General features: G+C 42.3%; 1 protein-coding gene across 2 annotated transcripts in view; it reads right to left on the bottom strand.

The window, feature by feature from the left end:
- The window catches only part of LOC124062593 (copine-8-like), a 57,746-nt gene that overhangs the window by 29,496 nt on the left and 3,255 nt on the right, over positions 1-24,995 (bottom strand). For both annotated transcript variants that reach the window (XM_046395492.1, XM_046395491.1), the window contains exons 3-6: positions 15,735-15,775; positions 11,361-11,407; positions 10,284-10,387; positions 3,664-3,703 (exon numbers count right to left, since the gene is read on the bottom strand). In XM_046395492.1, coding sequence (XP_046251448.1) covers positions 3,664-3,703; positions 10,284-10,387; positions 11,361-11,407; positions 15,735-15,775 — 232 coding nt within the window. The remainder of the gene's footprint in view (positions 1-3,663; positions 3,704-10,283; positions 10,388-11,360; positions 11,408-15,734; positions 15,776-24,995) is intronic.

Below are 24,995 nucleotides of genomic sequence, written 5' to 3'. Positions count from 1 at the left end.
AATACTGACTGGACTAGCAGCTACATGGACTGCTAAGCATTTCAGCTTCTTCTTCTCCTCAGCTAATTCAGTGCTTGTCTTCTATCAGATTAAAACTCATATATATTGGCACTGAATGTCTTCCTTTCTGTTTTGTAGGACCAGCATGAAAAAGCTCCAGTGTCCTTGTTGATCACCGTAGGGTGACCAGAAAAGAGGATTTGGTAAGCAAGAAGAGCAAAGCAGAACGAGGGCAGGGGGTTTAAAAAGTCTGTTTACAACAGGCAAGAGATGATTGTTCACACACTGAAACTGAGGCCTCCCCCAGCAGATTGTGTATGCGTGTGTGTGTGTGTGTGTGTGTGTGTGTGTGTGTGTGTATGTGTGTATGTGTAAAAGTGCTTGACAGATGAGCTGTGTTGAGTCCGGCGGGCAGAAAGCTGCTCCAAAGATCTTTGCCGGTACTGAGCAAATTTCTGCCCCAGTCGAGGTCTGGAAACAAAAAGGGATGACAAAAACGCTCTGGCCTTTCCATAAGACGAGTGCTGCTAGCTAGCAGCCTTAGTCCAGCCTGCTGCACTTCACAAATCTGAGGCTGAAGCGCCTCCAAACAACAGGCTCAGTGGCGGCAAGAAAAAGAAATGGTTCGAGGATATCTCCCAGTAAAAAAGACCACAGCTGAATGCAACCAGTCCTTGCTTCCTTTGCAAAGTCTCTGTGTTCTTTAGGACCTTTGCCATAGAAACTGTGTCCAGCTCTTTGTCCATAAAATGAAACTACCCAAGTTGTCCATCATGAATGCTGGTCATGATACGATTTCATGAATGATAAAAGAATGACACAACCCAGTTTGTGTCATCCCTGCTTATAGAGCATCCTTCTGTTAAGAAAGCTGTTGTCCACATTGGCACAAATGACAGCAGTTGCCAACAATCCAAACGAACAAAACAGGATTTTACAGGGCTTTTTGAACGGGGACATTTCTATTTCAGTGTCCCATACCAAAGCTGTGGCACTGTATCAGCCTCTTTGGTCTACTTGAGTGGCTTCTGGAATGTTGCAGAGCTCAAAACTTTGGTTTAATTGACAATTTCAATCTTTCCTGGTAGCGTTCCTCTGAAGAGATGGTCTTCACCCACACTGACTGACCTTATGGACAGCAAATAAGCAAACCAAACCTCACTGGTCATCAGTTCATGTTCTCTGCAGCCACTGCAAACAGAGTCTTTGTACTTAAAGAAAAGTATTAGTGATGCACAGGTAGCTGTTAATAAATTTTATATTTTGTGCTCAGACAAAGGAATCGCTGTGTTGCTGCACTAAGAAAATCAAAGCTGACTACTACCTACAGTCTTTCACCAGCTCCTTTCATGATCCGAGTGAATTTTGGAAGGTTGTTAGATCAATTTCGAAAAATAATAGCTCCTTTCCGACTCGCACTGGAATAGTCCATTAACAGACCATAAAGAAATCTGCATTGCTTTTAACAATCATTTTGCTGCCTCTGGGCATCTTTTTGATAACACTGTGTATGAACTGATTCATAACCTCAAGGCATAGGCTGAACATAATACTTCACTACGTGCTCTGTCAGTCTTTGGGGATATCAGCTGGTGCTCATCATCTGGATGCCTGAAAAGCCTGAAAAAATGTGTTTGTGAAGCATCATGTCACGACCCTGAGAATTATCACATCTCAAGGAGGGGTCCCCAACCCCTTGCTGGGAATCAGTGCGCACTGGTGCAGTCAGCAGTTACTCCTTTTAGGCCCACAACAGTCTATTAGAGATGAAAACGTCACTAAAAAGCTTTCTAGCAATAGTGCATTTAATAAGCGTAATAATCAGCTACAGCAAAGTCCTGACTGCTTTCAAATAGTTGTGAGGGAACACACAGCCAGATAACTTACTTGCTGCCAGCAAAACCAAGAAGCTATTTTCCTGCCTGGCTTCACTTGCTAATCATCAAGTTTAAAATAATGAATAAAGACTCCAAAGATTGATCCTTGTAAGAAAGATATTGGTGTTTTTTTTTTTCCCACGCAGAGAAACAGGAGTAAAATAACAAATTGTGCACAGGGCAGTGACAGCCGTCTGTCAGAATGAAAAAGCATCATCCACCTCATCCATAAGGAAACAGCCCACTCAGCCCTTAATTACTTTTTACTATATGCTCTCTCTCTCTCTCTCTCTCGACACATCTTCCCCTGCAGCCATATCTGCACAAGGTATGCAAACCATATGGCGCCGGAAAAACATCTGCTGTGATGGGAGGAAGGAGGCATCCTCCAACGCTGCCACCGAAGCTGCCAAGAGAGATACTGTACTCGAGTGCATTTTTTTCTCTCTCACTTCCACTTTCTGTTATTTAAAGCTGTGCGACAGAGGATGGACTGTGCCTGGACAATGGAGCCATCACTGCGTGCCAGATCTCTAATCCCACACATCCACAGCTACGACAGGACGCATCCAAGCGTCCTCAGCCTTCATGCTGAGAGTGAGTCGCTGTGCTCACATTGCTCAGCGCTCTCAGTAGAAGCCCGGGGGCACGCTGGGGTTGGGGCTGAGGAAAAGAACTCCGCCTGCAGTTGGCAATGAGTATGAAGCCGGTTAATAGGAACGGGGCTGGGGGTGGAGACGGAGCCCGGGTTTATAGACAGAACTGGAGCAGGGTGCTGCTGGAGCTTCTGTTTGAACTGAAAGTGAAGGATGGGGCTGTAGGGCAGTGAAATCTGAAGTTACACGTTTGAAATCAAGAAGGAGGTCGAGCGGGATTGAAAACGGCAGGATGAATAGTGTTTGGGAGAAACTTTAACCTGCGCTGAATCATCCCTCGGCAGTGGAAGGAGGGCATGCAGGATGTCTGCAAAAACTGAACTCTCATGAGAAAGAGCATTTAAGCAGAGCTAAATAGATGTGTGATAAGAAATGGCAAAGCAAACAAACTCATCTCTATATTAAAGCCTGTCAGGAGTGTGTCTGAAAAAGCCCGTTAAATTGTCGTTGATTTTTCCATCCACTAGCATATTTGATCGTTTTGATGAGCAGTCTCTCCCTCTTGAAATCAAATCTACAAAAGTCTACAAATATTCCAATGTCATCTCTTTGTTAAATTAGTAAAACAGCTATTTTAACCAGAAGGCCGACATATCAGAACATTTGTGAGAATGGAGCTGTGGGAGGGATTCTCCCATGTGAGGATGTGAGGATTTTCTCTTTCAGCCCAGTTTTGTAATATTGTAAACAAAACTTCAGTCAAATCAGACATTGGAAAATAAAGACGACACTAGTTTTGAGAGGAGCAATGTGCCGATCACAGAGACTTAATTTCAGACCTCGTGTGCTCATGCTGGCAGATTTTATTCTGACACAGCCTTCCTGCAAGCAAGTCGAGGCAGCTGTATGGTAAGAGAATGTCATTTTGAACCTTAAGTTTCACACCTTATTGTCTTGCAAAAGCATTGCTAACAAACTAAAGCAGGCCAGAAACATTTGCCAGAGGTGTGCAAATCCTGAGAGTTTAAATGCCAACACCATCGCTTTGTTCCCTGTCATGCTGCTCTTACCTCTGACATTCCAACTCAAATCAGGCTGCTATTGTACTGGAATGGTAAACATTTGGCTGCGTAATAATCCCATGAATGCATGACTGATTGTTGAACAGCTGAGGTGAAGGAGATACTCACGTGTTTAGAGAGGTTGTCGCTCTTGCAGTCTAAATCATACCTGCAGAGAAGAGAAGAGATGGCATATCAGAGCGGGGGGCCATGATTGGCTCAAAGCAGCCATGTGACTAAGAGGCTGCCAAAAAACAAATTAGTAGTCCATGACAAAAGCTTCTTTCTGTCATTATGCAAGACACTTCTCTGCTAATCACTGCAAAGAAGCTGTTCAGGTTCAGAGCAGGCCTGTGATTATGGCACCACAAGCATTACTGATCCAATCCCATGCAGCAGTACGGGCGGCCGCCATGTGAGAACCTCAACACTTTAACCAGCAAAGCTTCCATTTCCCTTTGTTAAGTATTTTAGTAGCAGCTGTTTTTGAGGGGACATTTCAGACATATGAATACAATATGAAAAGTTAGATACGAAAAGCAGAACATGAGGGTTTGGATGGATGGATGGATGGATGGATGGACGGACCTGAAGGGGTACGGGTTTCAGTACCAATATCAGCAGTACAGTCTAAAGATCTGCTGTGCTTGTTGTTGTTTATTTTCATCTACATGTTTATGTTTACCTCCGACTGTACAACTGTTATCAGCACTGTGGGTAAATATATCGAGGGCTGCTGACGGGCGGAGTCCAACTCCCCGTGCAAGTCAACATACTTGGCCAATTAAGTTGATTCTGGCTCTCACTGTGACAGGACCGTTGGCAGCTATCTCGGATGCCACGTTGAATAAAACTTGAGAGAGTAATGCATCTCAGTTTAAATCACGTTTGGCCAAAGCAGAGTGATACGGTGCTGTCTTGTCTTTGCCTGAGCTGAGAGGAATGATGCATCTCATCACTCTGCATGTCTCAGACTGGAGGTTAAGATGTTCTCCCTGCATACGGACTGTGATGTACAACATCAGTAGAATTCCTCTTAAAAGCACACAAAAATTTCTCTTGCTGTCCACCAGGCTTGGAGTCGCCAATTTAGAAAAGAACGGTCACAATATCAGATTTTTGGAGAGAGAGTCAGTAAGCAAAACTGTACAAAAGTCTACAAAAAATAAAGAACAATCACACACAGAGAACTGTGAGAAGGCAACCAGATCAAAAACAGATCCGCAAAGCCTAACATCTGTGCTGGGTTAGTTCTGCGATAATATCATGTGTAATTTTAACTTTCCTTTTTTAAATACCACAGTTATCACATCACTCCCACTGTAAAATTATTTTGTAGGCGAGCTTACAAAACACTTCAACAATCATCTCTCTAAATGTCCATCCTTTACAGGAGCCTTCATCCAAAACTAAACCATGTGATCCGCTCGACTCTCCAGAGAGCAATCTACCCAGTGTCATTTACCCTCCGCAACCCGTCACCTTCCTCTGTGTCTCAGGTATGTGCTTATACATGTGTGTGTGTGTGTGTGTGTGCAGCAGCGTGCAGCGGAGTGTGTTAATGGGACAGCCTGAGCGTTTCTCTCCACAGACTCTGCGCCATGTACGATAAGGCGCCTGCTGACAAAACTGGGCGACGCCGTGTGTGACAGCGGGAGGAGGCGGCGGCCTGCAGTACAGCACTGCTACTAATGTAATTCCATAAGAGCAAGGAAACACGTCGCTGTTACGCAACACGCCGTCGGCAAAATGCACAGGTGCGCTTCATGTTCTATTCGCCCCTCGCCTCTGTCACTCCCAAATGTTCATAAATGATTCATTTAGTCTTATTTAATAATGAGACAGACAGACAGACAGCAAGAGACAGAGAGAGGAGGAAAGAAAAACATACTACTGATATTATGTATGTTGATTTGTCTGCACATGTTCACACACACACACCACACACACACACACACCAGAGTGTTTGCAGGAGTAGATGTCTGACGGCACCTCGTGAGTGCACATTTGTTTTGTGCAACTGGATGTGTGTGCGTGTGCATGTGTGTGTGCGTGGATGACATCACTCTGCCTCGGCACTGGGCCAGACAGGATTTCTCTCGGTCCTGTGCTGTCTGTCTTGCGGGGAGGAAGCGGCCGCTCAGAGCTCCGTTTGAACTGAGCAATGATGACTAATGATGGCACACAAACAAACGGGGCCGGAGAGGCAGGCAAACAACAGACGACAGCACACTGACACTCGAGCTCCGCTTTTTAACAGCTTCATGGAGCCCTCGTAATGGTGCACAAACAGCACATATTCGCTGCTGTATCAGCCCTGACAGATCATTCTGAAATGATCAAATCCTTGTAGCTTTTTCATTGGAATTTGAGACCAGTTTTTATTTTATGTCACCTCAGACAAAAACTAGTTGAGATTTCACAGTTGGTGATACTGATTATTGAATCAGAGTAGAGTAAGAGTAATTTAGAGTAATTTAAATGCAATATTATGTTATTATTTCTGGCTGATTGTTTTCTGTTTTCAGTTTGCCCAGTCCACCATATTGTAGATAGTTTAAAATACATGTACTTACATAGGAAGACACACTTTGCCTCCAAAAAGAATGATGTGAAAATTCCTTCTTTTTTTCTTTCTTAATGAATTCAAGGTTACTTTTAAATCTGAAAGCGGTTCCAATTTAAACAAATTCTCAATTACCAAGACTGTAGAAGAAACAAAGAAAAGAGACAAATAATAAGTTATTACAGCTATACATTCTTGTTTTACTCCTTTTAGGAGTATTTCAATTCATTTTTCTAGGTCTGATCTAATTTGACACCCTTGATTAGACAACCATCCAGCCACAGGGCTTCCACTGGCTTCACTGAGCATCTCAAGTTTCAAGTCCAACAAAAGGGGAGGGGGGCAAAAAAAATCAAAGAGGAGCTCTGAACATGGCCAGCAGTGAGATGAGGGTTAACAGGATTTCCAGGCACAGAGAGCAGCAGAGGAAGCAAATTGTGTCGTGGCTTTGGGGTCTCCTGGTAAAGAGAGCGTGGGATGGTTGAGCAGCACATACACTGGCGGTTTGTGGGGAGCTCATTGCTGTCTGGCCGTATGGATGTCCTGAAGGGAAGTGAAGCACTGAAGGAGGTGGAGGTAATGGGAGAGGACTTGAAGACCTCAGGACAGAAGCTGAGGAGAACAGGAGTAAAACGCTGGTTCTGTAATGAGAAGAATGAGAAATGTGTGTGTCTGTGTGTGTGTGTGTATCTGTATTCCTATAGCTGTGGGGACAAAACTATGTTTACACAGTCACATTGTGAGAACCTGCCTTACTTACGGGGGACCAAATGCAGGTCCTCACAATGTAAACCATTAAATATTAGGGTGAAAAGTTGCTTTAAGGTTAGGCTGAGGTTAGTATTAGGTTATGGTAAGGGTTATTGTTATGGTTAGGTGGTGATTAAACCTCCAGGAAATTAATGTAAGTCTATGTAATGTCCCCAAAAGTGATGGAAACACGACTTGGTGTGTGTGTGTGTGTGGCCAGCTCCCTGCAGGGCTTGTTGTGACTGGGTGAGCATCAGGCCCCGTTACTGTCCTCTGGGCTGATGGCCCTACAATCACTTGCAGCGAGGACATGGTTTGCCCCAGCCCACACACACACACACACACACACACACACACACACACACACACGACTGCCCTCAAAACAGGAAAAATACCCAAAAACACACACACATTGGCTCACACACGGACAGATACTGACTCTGCTCAGGCGTTATGTTGCACTCATTTTGAGCTGTAACATGCACGTGCACACACACAAACATACACACTCCATCATCCTCCCTCTCAACATTTTGCAGGATACTATGATGAAGTCCACACCACAGTCCTACAGTGCGCACACACACACACACACACACACACAGGAAAAACATGCACACACATAAGCTCACGTACACAAAATATCATGCTAATTATTCATACTTGTCTTGCAAAAAACACAGAAATGTGAACAGGCACACTCACATACATTAAATAAAAATGCACAAACACACACAGAAACACACACAGAAACACACACACACGCACACATACAGACGCACAATTAAAAAATCCCTCTATGTACACAAACTGTATTGGCTTAAAGTACAAACAAAATTGAGCCCACACATTTATGTATAAATGTATACACACACACTTTATCTGACAAACTGTATATGCAACACACACACACACACACACGATCAGCCAACAGCTAGCCTCTCTCCTTGACCTTCACTGTAATCTCCCACAGCTTGTAAGCAGCATGTGGCCCTGCTGACAGGCCAACAAGTAAACAAACAAAAGAGCCCTTCCACATTTCCTGAAATAATACATGTGAAGCTCAAACACAATAGAGAAAAATACAGATTAACATAATTACTTGGACAGCTCGACTTTTAGGGTTACTTGAGGAAATATGATTTTTTTTTTTTAAACTTTAAACAGCACCATGACTCAAAAATCAGCTGCCTGACGTGTCTGACAGCTTTATGTTATGTTATCTTATGTGCAATAAGATTTAATGTTCACGTCTTCATTAGGAAGGGGGGGGTCTGCTGCTGCTCAGGTTCTTTGATTGTTCCCTCAAAGAGCAGAGATATATATTAATGACTAAATAATCTTTCAAAAGTACACTACACTCTATGAACAGAGGAGTGCCTAAACATTTTCAGATCAAATTTCAGGGGTTGGGAGGTCACTTTGACAGTTAGAAAGTGTAGAAACATTCAACTCTTGCACTGTATAAAGGTGCATCGGATGACTTTGTGTTGCCTCATACAACACAAACTCATACGACTGGGAATCTTCTGAATATCAGCGAAACACACAATACAAATTGTGCTCACAAGTGATCCGACAAAATAAAATGCATGAACAGCGGAAACAAGATGGGCCCTTGAAGTGAGCTGTGAGGAACCTCAGAGGTGTTTCTTATCTGCTGAAGAACCTCCTGTTTTAACAGAGCAGGTTCTATTTGAAGACCTGAGAAAACTCTGTGCTGACCCAGAGATCCCCACCGAGTGCTTAAGGCAGTCAATTAAAATTGTATGATCAACTGTGTCAAAAAGCTGCACTTAGGTCTAAAAGGATTAAGACCAAGCAATCGCCTGCATCTGCTGTTGAAAGGAGGTCGTTGGCGACTTCCAAAAGGGCTTTTCTTCTGCACTGCGTAGCATCCAAAAACATGATTCAAATTTATAACTTGATTTAGCACCTCGCGGTTGTACGTCTCTGCCAGCCAGTCAGGTTGCAGTTTATATCCAAGTCTGTCCAGACTTAGCTAACATGTGTAATGAAGAGTCTGAAGGAATTAAGTGCAGTTAGTTCTTAGCAAAATGTAAATTATTGCGAGAGTTGACAGAGAGATTCATCACATGCTTCATCAAAATCAATGAGCTTGCCTTGAACTAACAAGCTTCACATATGGATGTTGCTACAAAGGAGCTACAAATTCTAAAACATGGATGACTTGCACACATTAAACCTGGCGAAACAGAAGATCTACACAATCAGCAGTTTCAAGGTGGACAACCCAAGATTCTGTTATCTGCTCATCGTTTTTCCTTTTGTGGGTTGTACGGGCTGGAGCCCATCCCAGCTGACACTGGCCGAGAGGCACGGCACACCTTTAACAGGTCAGAGACGAACAAACATTCATGCTCACTTCCCCACCTATGAGCAATTTTAAAGTGATCAGTTAACCTAACATGCATGTTGTTGGGCTGTGGGAGGAAGCTGAAACACCTGGAGGGAACCCACGTAGACACGGGGAGAAAACACACCAACACCATACATAAAGACCGCAGCTGGCTGGCAGGTTTGAACCCAGAACCTTCACGCTGTAAGGCGCAGAATACTACCGCCAATTCAAATGTTAGTACCACCAAATATGGTCACAATGTGCCCTTGTGTTCATGTGTTATGGTGCTGAATAATGAACACAGAACAATATGATGCCTCAGCAAAGTTGATCTTTCACTTTTTAGATATAAAACGTCATCACTTCACCATTTATTTCTATTAGACATTGGTGTGAAATTTTGTCATAATCAAGTATGAACTCTTAAGTTAAGACCAAAAAAATTTTTGTTAAGTTATAATGACCTTTGATCTTTCACCACCAAACTCTAATCAATTTAAAGAACTTCCATGAAGGCATCTCTAAGATACGGACAGACAAACAGATGGAAGGACACGCAGAAAACATCCGCAACCACAGCTGTCCCTGACACAGAGGCAGAGACATCAGTGTGAATATGTTTTCAATAAACAACACTTGCAATGCGTGTAATAAGCCTGAATGAGGGTCAAGCATTCGGGATTTTGTTCACTCCAAATTAACATGACATGACTTTTTTGAAACTGTTAGCTTGATGATACAATTAACATACTACTGTGAGGACAAACCTCACCAATGGTATGGTTCACCGTGTGTACCTGGTGCTGACTGTATGAATGCATTGTATGAACGGGATGAAAAATGGAAATACTGGTGAAAAAAGTGGCATGAAAACTTGTCTTTTATTTAAGAGGGAGAAGACTTACATCTCCCTCTGCGCAGACCATGAATATTTCAGTCCCAGAACAACTTTGCTCTACACAGAGCAGCACTCTCACCCACGCCTGCACAACACACACAAACACACACAGAGACACACACACACACACACGCACAGACACACCAACAAGCATAAGTCAATTGCAAACTCACAGGTCAAAGCGTAGATTCTGCCTCTCCTCAAAAAAATAGTCCAGGATGAATTTGCGGACAAAGTCGGGGTTGAGGGTGTTGTCTATGACTTCCGTCCTGCCAAACTAGAAGACAGATGAGAAAAGGTGATCAGAGACCAGAAAAATAGAAAACCCTGGGTGACATAATGCAGTAGTACAGTCCTGGAAAATAAATAAATAAATAAACAGCCTGGGGAAAGTCAAAAACTGTTGTTGCCGCTGTGTCATTTAGCAACAGAATCTGAATATATGTAAGCACATTTCTTACCCATAATGTGACAAAAACGCTTGACTGACTCTTGACGATGTCACCATGCTGACATAACGACAGGCTACATGATAAATGCTAGCTGTCCAATATGAAGCTTAAGTTCCCCTGCAGCGGGCCACTGCGGACTACAGTTCGTCTCACTAGGGCAGCCAACTGTTCTCTGCGTGTTTTCTAGAAATGAACGTGGCAGCTTTGGAGGGCTGATATGATCATGTGATATGAGCAGGAAATAGTTGTATAGATTAACACCTTTCACAAAAACTCTCTCTGCAATTTCCAATGAGAGGTTTCACTAGTTAAAACGTTGCTTGTGATCCACGCACGAGCATGCCGAGACCCTGTAGGACTCAAAAATGAACGTGCAATGTGCAAACAGCTACTTGTCAAACAGGAAGCAGCTCTGGCAAGAACTCTAGCTCTGAACTGATGGAGACCAGAGGACGATTAGAGCTGCTCCATTTTTGTCACACAAACATTTCAACATTAATGACACAATAAAGTCATGAAACACTTCTACATCTTCTGTATAAATGCCTGCACATGATAGCGTGTTACTCAGCACAGAACAAGTAAACAAAACAATAAGAGCATTAAATGTGATAAATGTAAACTAACACACTGATCACACACACTGAGGACAAGAAAAAAACTGCATTACTTTCTGTTTTCATACTGTAAGTTGGCTCATAGGCAAACTCTCTTTGCCAACTCTCTATCAACCTGACTTTGTGAAACTCTGCACTGCTGCAGTTTAAACCCCCCACCACCACGGCACCCCGTACTCACCTCTCTCCATTCCCTGTTGGCTATTCCTTGAGTGTACAGCACACAAACTGTTGAATTAGAAACAGAAAAGGGGAGAAAAACAAGAGAGGGCTAGATTGATTGAAGAGTATTTAACAGTGAACAAACAGCGCTGAGATGACAGCTGAAAGCGTGTTCTTTCCCCGGACTCCAACATGAGAGGAAAACTCCCTAATTAAATGTCACTAGAACTTTGCCTTGCAGCATGATGATATTTCAGAGAGGGGGGGAGAGGAAGCGGAGAGGGGTGGGGGGTGGGGTTAGTGAGTGTTTGCGTGGGTGGAGGAAAAGTCCTCCTTATTGACATTTGAACGTCTCCATCAGAGAGAGTCTTGAGAGTGTCTTTTTTGACAAAGGGCTACTAGAGAAAACACAGTGAGGCAATCAGCTGGCACTAAAATGACATTTAATTTGCATTCTAGCAGCATTTACTGTATTCACACACACACACACACACACACACATCTTTCACATGGCAACGACTCACAACTCTGAAAACCCCTGGGACCAGACACTTGGAAATCTAACTGGTAAAATGTTGATATGACGATAATACATAATGACGCATAATGTACATGAACTGCGTGATACCATTCATGACGGTGTCATCACCGTCACCGGTGTCGCATTCTGCCACAACATTGTTCTTGCAATATTGTCACTACCATGATAAATGCTTTAGAATACAACATAATGTGCTCTTATGTGCCTGAGATAATGTGTAGGTAGACGGCAATGCACATACTCATAGAACCGGAGTTACATCCAGTAACTACATTTTCCTCGCTAACGTCAACTGTCATAACACAAAGAATGTGTGAGTGAAGTCAGTTTCTCTGTTGTTGGCTTTAAGAATCCACACAAAAGTCTTCATGAACTCCCACCATCTGAGGCAGTGAAGACTGACTTGATGGAAAGCCCTCAGAACAACTGGAAAACTCTTATATAAGTGCGCTAAATTAACCACTTTGGACTCATTTCTCAAGGCACAATTCACACAGCTCATCATCATCAGTCATTTTATTAAAGGTACGTTCCCCTGCATTGCTAATATAGTGAAAAGTGGCTAAATAAATTTTAATAACATATCAGTTTAATTAATAATTCTTTCAAAAACACTTATATCTGGTCAGACGCACATCAAACTGTTTTATATAGTTGCTGTTTACTGCTGTAATCTGAATAAACACACCTCATGAGGAAGGCAGTACAACCGGTTTTCAACCCAGCCACAGTGATTATAAACTTCAACAATCTCTGTCTGGTCACACAAAAGCACTGAAGAAATAAAAGATAAATAAATAAAAATAAATTTAAAGGGAAAAAAAGCCCTTGTGTTGAGTGCTAAGTAGCCACTAAGACCATGTGCCTGGCTGGCTGACAATCCATGGGGGACCCACAACATGGTTGGAAAGAAGTAAAGGTAGCTAAATCTGGTTCAGAGCAGGAGAGGGACAACCTCACTGTGTCAAACAACAACTGTATTTGATGACTTTGGAATAAGACTCAATAATCAACTCTCTTTCTCCTTAATCACTTTAAAGCTTGAATGGTGTTGCACAAAAACTCTGAAATAAAGGTCCTGTCAGCAGGGACACTCAGCGAGGAAAAGCACGCCGGCAATCAGACACTCCAGACTCTCTAAGAAATAAATAATAAAAAAAACAGGAGCTCAAGTTGATCTTGTGACATCTGATTATGAAGGCAACACCTTCCACTGAGGTGACTTGCATTAGCATTAATTACAGAATTAATTAATTGTAAATTTATTCCTGAGTTAATACATGAGCTACCAGCAGTAGATGAAATGACATAAATGATTTAACCATGGATTCACTAACAGTTGTTACTGCAAGTGAAAATCATCATGATGAATTCATTTTTCCCCCCAAACTGACATTTCATGTTTCAGAATAAAGCTCATGCTGAGAACAGATACAATATGTTATTACAAACATTTTGTGGAAAACTGATGTTTTTGACTCACGATCATGTTGCAAATGTCACACTGTTTTGGAGTGCAAACACCGCGAACAAACACCCTAATTACCCCGCGTCTGGTGCAGCAGCACAAACTTGCTGTGTTTTGGCAGACTGTCAGTCTGTATGCTGTATACGTTGCATTGTGGATGATGTGCAGTGAGCCGGGGCTCAGCTGGTTGAATATACAGTCATCCTTTAATCTTGCAATGAAGCATGGAATGGCACATGGTCTCTGAGTTATTGTGCGGGGGGGAAAGCGATACATCAATCACACGCCTGTAAATAGCGATGCATCCCTGCCATCCGTACCGGTGCACTTTGAACTGTTCCTATTCATCAGGCTGTTGATGAGGGAAGAGGCTCAACAATGACACTACAAAAACCATCCCTGTTTTGAATGTAGCTGATACCAGACAATGTGTGCCTTGATAATTTTTCTTTCTGCTAAATGCCCTTTTCCAATCTGCTTAACCACAACGATCAAAGCATATTCCTGCACAGCAGGAGCAACGGCTAAAATACACACAAACATACACAAAACAGAAACAGTGGATGCTTTATAAGCTAATATGAATATGGTGCGTGAGCCTGCCTGAGGCCCTGAATGTGTGCACTTTTGTGTGTGTGTGTGTGTGTGTGTGTGTGTGTGTGTGTGTGGCTCTGCTGAGGCGGTCTAATGCTGTGTGACTGGGGCCAGTACTGTCAGCAGAGCAGAGACATGGACGCAGCACAAGTGCCTCCTTGCATAAACGTTGGGGTGGGCAGGGATGCTCATCCTCCTCTCCCACTGTCTGACACTTAAAGGTCCAATCCGCGATTTGTGGGAGCTCATCAATTATGTGCTCATACACACACCGACTAACGCTAAAAACATCACTGGGTTCGCCACACAGCAGCCAGGTGGCAAAGTGCTCAATATGGAGGGAATGAAGCAAGGTGATGCTGTATGCATGCTAACAAACTCCTGGATGAATACAGGGTTAAAAAAAATACTCTTATTTCAACCTTATCATTTCATCATAACTGAGGCATGAAGGCTTATTTTTAGAGGCCTTTTAACAGACAGGACTGTCACAGTCTGTTACAGAAAACAAAGCACGACCGTCAGTTGAAAACAACGAGGAACTACTTTACAATCTTCAAGCTTGTGTGTGCATGCGTGTCTTTGAGTGTAAGAAGATCTGCTCTCAGCATTTAGTCAGGCTGGGTTTCACTTTCAGCAATCACGGTGATAAGACACCAGAGTCTCGGCCCAGATAACCTAACAATAACTGTTTTTTAAATGGCACAGAAACCCATCTTTGTACAAAATTTGTTGTGTTCATAAAAAACAGGAAAAGCTCTCTGTGTTTTTTACAAGAATAAATATATTTAAATCATATAAACCAGAAACCTTTGATCAAAGAATAACAATGCCGTTGTTGGTCAGATTGGTCAGAATATTTTTGCCTTTTGAGTTGGTCACCTTGCTGTCAGATTAGGTGAGCAGAGTCATGAAATGTTGCTGTGATGTGGCCAAGAGACAACAATACCAATCATCGACCAAATCCTAGCGTGCCATCTTTCGTGACTACACTGAAATGCTAGGAATCGACTTCACTGACCTCACTCGCTAGACATTAAATGCTGGTTTTTGGTGTTGGACAGCTTTTGATCTGTAGCGTGACGGATGCATTTTGGTCTGTATCAAAAAAACAATGAAGGTTTGGTACTCAGCCTTAGTGTTTATCTGTTAGTCAAACACAAAGTCATTCTCTAAAATGAGAACTCAGTTTGTATCTTTACAAAGAAAATACGCCTTTGAGCCAACACTTTTACATCTCTTTATCAAGGCAAATTGCTGTTTGATATCACGCTGGGCCTTAAAAAACCACTGAAACAGTTGCCAAACTGAACCCTTGCTGTCAAGGGAGTGCAGAGTGTGTATGATGTGAATATGTCTATGTGTGTGTGTGTGTGTGAGAACATGTGCAGTCCTTTAAACTGTAGGAGGGAAGTGGCGGGTTTGTGTATGAGGATAATCTGGTTCCCCTCACTCATGTCGGGAGCAGAGAACAGTGACGAATACGACCCCTGACATATGCAAATGTCTACTGAATCACACACAGGCAAGGCAGAGAGAGTGTGTGTGTGTGTGTGTGTGTGTGTGTGTGTGTGTGTGTGTGTGTGTGTGTGTGCAGTGCATGCAACCCTGTGTTTGTACAGTTAAAATCTGCCTGCATGTGGCAAGTGTTGGTCCGTGGACATTTCTGTTTGTCTGCAGAATTTAATGTGCAAGGGTGTGCATGTTTGTGTGTGTGTGTGTGCATGTGTGTGTGTGCCCATGCATACACATTCTGTCAGCAGGTGCGTGCGTTTGGGAGAAGAGCTTACTTGGATCAGACTTGGAGAACGTGTCTCTGTCCAGCAGGTTTCTGAAAAACAAGAAAACAAAGAGACACACTGGCGTTAAAGTGAAGTGCAGAGCTCTCCCTCTTCAACAAAGAAAATGGATCTAACGTCACTAAACCTCGCCTAATTAGCTCCCTCACTGACCGCGACAACTTGTTTAACCGTAATCATCCTCTGACTTGATTAACAAAAGCCATTTCATCCCCTCGCTGAGGCAGAAACATTAAACAGACTATGAAGTCTGTCTCAAAGTGGAGCCCATTTATATTTCAAACAGACAGAGAAAACAGCAGAAGAGAGGACCTATTTTTCACTTTTTTGCTCTCCCTGGGTGCCAGCAACAACAGTGGTGGGTACCATCAAATTTACATGACACTCCAGTCCTGGCTCTTTGCGGGGGGGGGGGCAAATGCACTGAAGAGTCCCATCACAGAGCAGATGCTCGGCACCACTGAGGTACTCCACGGTTAAACAGCTCCGAAGAAATTAAATATGCACACAGAGATGACAAGTCGCAGCTGCCTGAGACCTGAGAAGAAAGAATTCGAGGAGCAGCTCAGGCTCAGAGAAGGGAAACCCGGCCTGTTACGTCAGCGGTGGGGCTTTGTGGTTAAACTGTGCGTCCTTTATCTACAGTGTCCAGGTCTCAGGAGGAGGTGGCCGGGAGGACAGGGAAAGAGCTGACAACACCCAAAGGGGCTGAAGTGAACCCTTCACTCACTAACTCAGCTTGTACTGCTGCCAAACGCTACATTAAAACCCCATAAAGCTTTCATAGAGCTAAGCCGAACTGAGACGAAAAATATGAAATAATATGAGTGCATTGGCCATCAGCAGGTACACGTTACACCAAGTTCTACTGTCGTGGAGCCGCTGAAGGAATTTTACACCACATTAAAAGGTAACACTCTAAAAGTCAACAGTTTCGTTGGAAATCTAAAGAGTGATTCTGTGATAAAGCCTGAAAATTCACCATAAACTACATCTGTCTACAATAACCGGTCACAGCTGTTGTACTGGCTTGTTTTTTTAAATCAAAAATGCTGTTAAACATACCCAACAATGGCTTCTAAGTTGAATAGCTTTTCACCACTTTAAGAAATATTCCTACAGACAGGTGATAAAAACCCCAGGGAGCCACACTATCCATGATACAAATGTAAAGTGTATTATTTTTCCTCCAGATGTTTCTTCCAGGTGCTGTGCGAAATAAAAGACAATGATGATATTGTCTGTATGAAGACATATTTATGAGGGTTATTTCCTTGCTTATATTTCCAGTCATATCAGCACATGTCAGGAGATCAATATGCACCAAAGAATAAGGATATATCTACACACTCAACCCACAGAAAACAAAAAATAAAACCAGATTAACATACAAAGACAGTAACTCTGCATTCTATGCTTAAAAGAAAGCCTTGAAGGACAGTAGTTTGGAAGGGCCACCATCAGAAATAAGCCGAGTGCAAAGTTTGCAGCTACAACATTTTACTATCAGTCTTCCAAACTGAATGACAAAATATAGCATTTGTAATTATTTGTTTGCTGTTAGACTCAAAAACTGTTACGAGTGACCGTTACATATGACCATTTTCTTATATTCCACCTATAGTTAAGGTGTAGTTTGTTAAGCTTAGAAAACATCATGGTGACGGTTAAGAAACTGAACGTTTCTGCAACGATCGCAGCAGTGTGACTTCGTCCACATTGTGTTGTGCCCACAGAGAAAGGGAGAAACGAAGGGGGAGGGTGGGGAGAGAGACTCCTGCTATCATGCTAGTAGAGTGGCGAGCGTTCTGTCGCCTGTCCTGTCCTGTACGACAAGCAGCGAGTGTCTTGAAGCCCTTGATGGCTAGTGATGTATCTAGATCAGGCACTCGCATTGTGCTGATCCCAGTGTGGCTCAGATGGTAAAACGCCACACTCTGCTGCCTCGCTGTCAGGGCACGCCCACCGGCCTTTCCCCAGCTTTGGGACCTTAAATAAATGATAATAAGCGATGGAATCCAGGCCAGTCATATCAGGCCTGTTTATGACTGGCCGAAAGTCCAAGAGACTGTGTAGGAGTGAGAAGTGGTTGACTTCACCTGCCAAATAGCATAAATGTCCAATAAAAAGCAATGCTGTACGTACTCTGTTAGCTCCCAGAGGAGTGTAAGTGGAGGCAGGGATCCAGTAGAGGAAAGAAGAAAAAGAGGATGAAGGAGTGTATGAAAGACTGCAGAACTGTATGTGTGCAAGGGCTGGCAGAGTAGCACACACTTCTGTGGATATGGTAGCCTCCCTCTGATTCATGTGCACCCTAGGGCTTCCACCTGGCCCTGATACAGACGGGCGACTCTTTAAAAAGGCCTTTCCACGGTGGTAGCCCGGGAAACGTCTAGGAGGTCCGAGCAGAGTGCTTCGTCGTTCATCAAACATTTATGAGAGTGGTCCCTCCTCGACACCAGAATTACATTTGAAATCCCAGCAGTTACATCACAGGCACCTAAACATGGCAGTTGGACTTTTAAATACCTGTATGTGAGGAAGGAGGGGTGGGGGTCTTCTGTCTGAAGGAGAGGAATTAAGATGAAACAAGATGTGTTCTTGAAAAAGAAAGAAGGTAACATTGCTCTGTCTTCAGCCATTTGCAGCCAGACACACAGGAAAGATCATCACAGCAGGAATGTAGACTCATCACCAGATTTTAATGGTGTGTTTTTATTCTTTCATTTCCATTTCTAATTTTAAAGCAAATATAATAAAAAGAGAAACAGGTGCGTTCAAAGATCGTGTGCAGCCTTTGCCTTGTTCACACATCCCAATCACCATACTTCTCAAACAAGTTAAATGATCCAAATGGAATCCAGAGATCCAGAGCTTGGGAACCAGAGGGTGGCTTGATCTATCCAGGATGCGGCTATCTATCTTAGCTAGCACCAAATAGTGCCATATTTTTTATTTTCTTCACTGAATTTAACAACCGTCACCACTGACCACAAGATCTGTCAACCATTTAGCCTCATAAGCTATGAGATGGATGTGAGTGCCTACAGTTGTAGCCTGGGTGGCTCCTGTGGGATCGGAAACATTAACCCTGCTAGTGTTTCTGCCAGCCTCTGCTCACCAGACTCCACAGGAGCACAAGCAGCAAGGAAACCTTCTCCGCAAGAAAACCTCCCTGCCCTCTTGCTTCTTGCATTCACAGAGGTCCAGATTGCAACGTGAGTGGTCGCTGCCATCACGTAACCACACGTTAAGTCCACTAGCATGACATTTAGCCCTCCGGCCAATGTGCAGGTTTGCTTGCTGTTACGGCAGCAGCAGACTCTGGTGCTATAAAAGATCCAATAAAGAGGTCCCCTCAGTGAAAGCACAGTAATGAACTACACAAGCCCATCCCGCTGGGAGGATAACACCAGATCAATAAGGTCAATTGAGTCTGAAGAAAACTCTAAGCTGTTCTGATCAATCCACCTCCAAAGCACCTGAGACACTCTAAACTCAACGATTTTCCCAGTTTCTCAGTGTTTTTCTATGTGTGCTCAGGGGAAAGTGATGTGCATCCAGTAATGAACTAAAGGAATCCTACTTCACCAGGGGAAAGACAACACACCGGCAGTCCATGTTCATCTGGGAATCAGTGTGAAACAATGACTGCTGGAGCAAATTTGGAACAACAGCCTTGTACAACATGACTGCATGATATTCAACACTGCTTTATCCGTCCCTATCAACCCTGTGACCACCAGCGCTGAACCCACAAGAATCAACATTTCAATCCACAATATTGTGACACTGACCCCCCAATCAATCAACTTCTACTACTGCATCATTTTATCTGAATCTAACTCAACATGTCATACTTGACTAGTATCACAAATTAACTGCCAGATAAACCAATGCTGATGAGTTACCATTTTTCTAATAACAAGCCTCCCCGAGGATGAAAAAGGCTAAACTGTACATGTTTATGCAAAACCTGATATCTGTATATTTGAGCATCTAGTGGGTCTTTGCCTTTGTTTCGCATCATTGTTGTCTTGCAGTGAAAATATCTTATCAACCAGCTACATGAACATAATTCTGCACCTTGAATCACCTCATCAACTGTAACCACCGTGCATACACCACACTCCCTCATACAATTAACATAGTAATACCCTGTACATTAATTATAACACAATAAGACAATTTAAATACTGTATGTTGTACTGTGATGTGTTTGGAGCTCACTCAGGAAGTCTACAATTCCAGCGTCACTTTACGCTCACAGCACACTAACCACATTAAAATCATGTATTATGCTCAGTAGAAAAGCATCAAACAGGACTAATCAACTGAGTGTCTTCAGATCTATCCACATAAAATCACAGAGATGGAGGAAAGTGGCTATACAAAAGATGAAAGCACAGGAATGAGGAACAGAGGGCGCAGGAGGTGAGTGGTTAGTAATGTCATGGAGCCATGTCAGCTCTCCAAGGTAACCAGGTGAAGCTACAGTGGATGGCTGGTGCCTTAATTAGGCCAAATGACTCCTTCAAAAACTCATTAATGCAGCTGCTCAGCATGACCCCCGCTGGGCCTCCTGCGGGTTGGGCCCGCCACATGAGACCATTTCATCTGTTGGTTTTATGCTATTTGCTCTGTTCTGCTGAAATGGTGAAGGATTTGTAAAACTGACTGACTTGTCATGAAGCACAAACTGTAAGGTGAAACACCACTGAGAAGTGGCAAGAGGATCTGTTTAGTCTCAGTTTGGTACTTTTGTTTTCCTCAGTAGTCAACATATTTGGTAACTAATAATAAAAGATGTAATCGAATGGAAATTTAAGAAACAGCAGGTATGAAAAAGAAAGAAAGAACAATAAATCATTTAATTAAATCAACAAACTTAAATTGAAGGAGCGTCAGCCTTAAGAGACAAGCAGCAATCTATGAATTTAAGGGAAACCTACCCTGTTTGTGAGTACTATTATATGTTAACATGTTCATCCAGTGACTGTGTAGTTAAATAAATTTCGCTGTGTGCATTTTGTGCATCTCATTTCATTTATTCATGAAATGCAAACAGTCAAATAATATTGTGCATTTCCTGAATAAATGTATGCAGTTGTTACTTCAATATGTTTCTTCTGACACAAACTGTTGTTGTTATGGCAATTGGTATAATTTCTTCTTAACGTCACAGATGCAAGCTGTCGCACCACTGTGACAACATGCTGCTCATTTCCTATATGCACTAATACATCTGACAAATGACAGAATATGAGGACGTTGGTAATGTACAAATAAGAGTATTAAACTGTTTCTGCACAATATTCGGTTGACTGTGACAATTTTTTTGTGGGTTAAAGTCACACTGTGTGGCTAATTCGAAGCACAACTCAGGTAAGTAATTTTAATTGGCAGGAATCAAGTACAAAATCTTTATTTATTTTTAATCTCTAAGTTGAAAACAAGTTTGTGAGCTTTGTGGAAGGTAAACAGGAAGTATAATGTTGGAGTCAGTTACTAAACTGTGAGCTACAACCCTGTTTTTCATCCTATAGTTGTTTACATTTTGGCAAACTGGCACCAGTTTGTTATATTTGTAGAAAATGTCTTAATATCCTGACAGCAATCAATGAATCAAATGCTCTGGAAAAAAAAAAAAAGAAAATTACAGGCCTATAATAAGCTTATCCCGTCATTTAGAGAGAGCAAATTAGAGTAAAGCAATTAGACTAAAGGAAATATTCATTAGACTGAAGCTAAGAGAGCTCGGGGTATGCAGCTTTGGAGGGGGGCTGGAAAGGGAGGGGGTGGGATGTTTTTTGTTTGTATGTTTAAAACTTACTTTTGCTGGTTTCTCCAACATCACCAACTCCAATTTTAAGCTTAAAAAAATGATAATTCTCGATAGGTTCTTGAGTGCTTTCACGGAACTTTGCTTGAGTTGTGTCTCATAGTCACTGAATGTCTGTTTGTTGTTAAAAGGCCTGCAAAAACCAAAATCATTTTTTTATGCCCATAAAATGGACAATCAATTCAAATAATGATCAATACATTAATCAAAGATGAAAATAAACATCAGGTGCATCCCTGCTTAAAGCATTTTTTAACATTAAAACATTGAAGGTTATTGAGCTACGCCCTTATCTTCTTAACCTCCTTAACCTGCAGTGATGTCGGCTGTTTGTGTACCGAACTGAAACAGAAGAAACATGCACACAGGATTCCTTCTGCGCTCCAACAAGTCCTTCTGTCTCTTTCTTCACCTTTCTTGTGCAAAGTGCAACATCGGCTGTGACACATCGACCGGCCTCTCAGCAGGCCAGCGTCCAGCTTCAATACAGCCACATCACAACATGTCGATTCTTCGACGGGATACACTTCTTACCTTTTGTGCCCAAAGGTCACAGCTATCTCTCCACTGAGGACCACTCAGATCAGACGATAACACCGTCGTGAACACCAGCATCTTTTTACATAAACATCCTCAGAGGACCAACCGTCTGCAGGATTTGATCCAGAAGCTCTAAAGGCCTACCTGTTTACTGTCCATGCACAAAAGTAAACTCTATTTTGCATGTGTGTGTGTGTGTGTGTGTGATCAAGGCCTTGTGATCATAGGCACTCATCAGTCAAACAACTGAGTGCTGCTGCAGCACACTGAGGGATTTTCTTCTCACTGTGATGCACAATATTGGACTTGAGTTAATCAATCTGTCAGTTCTTCTGCTTGACTACACACATGATGAGCACGGCGATGGTTTGGATTTATTGAGTGAAGGACGGCTTTCACTGAAGGACGGGATCTATCTAGACTGAATGCTTCAGTATTTTTACAGACACCCAGAGACACGAAGTGGGAAAATCACACCACCCACCAGCTCAGGGCTGGTAAATTTAGTGTTGCGAGGCTGCTGAGGGTGTTGACTCAAGCTCAGCAGCTAAAAAACAGTGTTTAAGTTGTTGTTATAGTTGTCTTATGTTTAATAGTTCATTAATTATCAACCAGTTTTATCCCAGTGAGCTGGGAAAAACACAAGCACAACTTGGCAAGAGCTCGATCGACCTTACAACTTCATACGAATTAATGCCAACATGAACGAGTCTGTGTCAGAAGTCACTGAAATGTGGGCTAGCTTTGTCAGATTTATTAGCTGTGTGGATCGCTGGATCACAACATGCAATAAAGTGGTGTTGTTGGAAGGGGAAGATGCTGCAACTGTACAACATTCCTTTTTTTTGCAAGCAAAAAGGCAAATTTTTTATAGATCAACCCCACAGAACATGAGAATTTGCTTCTTAGTTTTACATTATGGTGAATTGAATATTATCAGGTTTTGGGCTGCTGGTTGGGCAAAGTAGCACATTTGAAGTAATTTTGGGCTGCAGGATGTTGTCTTCCAAGCAATTAATTGAATAATCAATATCAGTCAGTAACTAAAATAACAATAAGTGACAGCTCTGATGCAGATCCTCTTAATACCCGTCAACTCTGATTCCTTTGAAAAGTCCACACCTCCAGTTTGTAAAACAGGCTTTTTGTTATAAATAAGTAGCTTCTAAGCCCAGAAAACAAGATTTTCTTCGACTTGACAAAGCTCCTCCAGAGCCTCTGAAACCCTTGCACAACTGTTTTCACAGGCTGATTAGTATGACTGGTAAACAGATTTGGAGGTGTAAAACCCATGTCTTTAAGTTTGTCTTTAAGATGCTCGCTTTCCAAATCCACCTTCACTAAATTATACCACTTAATTTAACAGAAAGCCAGCATCTTAACAGGCCAACAGCAGTTTGAAAACTGACCTAAAACTCAAAATGTCATTCTTGCAACAATGTCCCTGTTAAGGACTGCTTATACCAAGAACCATAACTAAAATATATAATATAACGAGGTCTTTGAATTTTGTTTTGTCTTCACTGATGTCCTCTTTCATGAAGGACAGGATAACATTAAACTGATACTAACACATATGAAGGTATGAATAAAATTTGTCTTCAGAAGACAACAACACTCAAAGTGAGTGTTTCTTTTTGTCTCAGTTCATCGTACAGCAGTAACGAGTCATAAATACCCATTTAACTACTGATCAGCTGCTGACAGCTGGAGTGAGCAGCACGTGCCTGGTGCCACTGTTAGCAGAACGTCATCGCTTATTGATGTGGATGCTCACATCAGTATCATTACAGCAGTCATTCCTGGTGTGGAGAGACATGTTTCTGTTGAGTTCATCAAATGTTCATTTTTAAAGCTTTTAAAGCTGCATAAACACAATTCCACGTGTTTATGCTGGGTGAGGAGAACATTTTCCGAGAGAAAGTTTTTCACTGATTTGGGTGACCCTTTGGGTCATTTTAGAGACGCTGCACAAATTGTAGACTTCAATTCTCATTTTCCAGGACCCAACAAGCAAACAACAAATCAGCGCCATTCTACAACCCCAACATGAAGAGACCAAGTGTCTTCCTTCCCTTCATGAGAGGATTACATACATGTAGCATGTACAAAGAGCTTTAACATGTACTTGTCCGACTTGGAGCTGATATTGAGGGGAAATATACATAACTTAATGACTGCATGACTCAGAACTCTTCTACAACCATTAAATAAATGTCATGGTAGTTGGGTACTACTGCTCATCCAATCACTTTCTCTGCGTGCTCCTATTCACAGGCTGAGGCTTATACATTATGTTTGCATGTATAAGAACAGCATTTTGTAAAAAAGCATAGATGACTCATAATTCTTAAACAAAAGAGCTTTTCTTTCATGATGCCATCATTTCAAAAGAACAATTATTTTGTCCAGATGGTGGCTTCCTCATTTTGGAAGAAGCAATCTTCCCAGACTCTGATCTCAAAATCGTTAAGGTCATTAACAGACTGAATTCTTCCGCTGAGCCATTATCAGGCTTTTATCTTACACTGACAAAAACAACAACAGCAACTCAGTCTCCTGCAGCAGCTGGCGAAACCCCTGCACTGGATGATAGAGAATAACTGAATATCACAATATTTCTGAATACAAATACCTCTACATTTATAGTTCATATAATAGTACATATACAAAGTTTAAATCATTGCTGATGACAGGAATGACTTTTAGACATGAAACAACAAATTGATTGATCAACAGACTGTAAATTAATCAGCAATTATTCTGAGTCATTTTTCAAGCCAAAATGCCCCAAATATGCGAGCTCCAGCTTTTCGTATGTGGCAGGTTTTCTCTGTTTTATATGGGACCAAACCAAATATCTTTGGCAA

This window comes from Scatophagus argus, chromosome 7 (genome assembly GCF_020382885.2).
Source record: "Scatophagus argus isolate fScaArg1 chromosome 7, fScaArg1.pri, whole genome shotgun sequence".
NCBI classification, from domain to species: domain Eukaryota; kingdom Metazoa; phylum Chordata; class Actinopteri; family Scatophagidae; genus Scatophagus; species Scatophagus argus.
The sequence above is the reverse complement of the archived record's forward strand: the minus strand, read 5'-3'. Positions and strand labels throughout refer to the sequence as shown.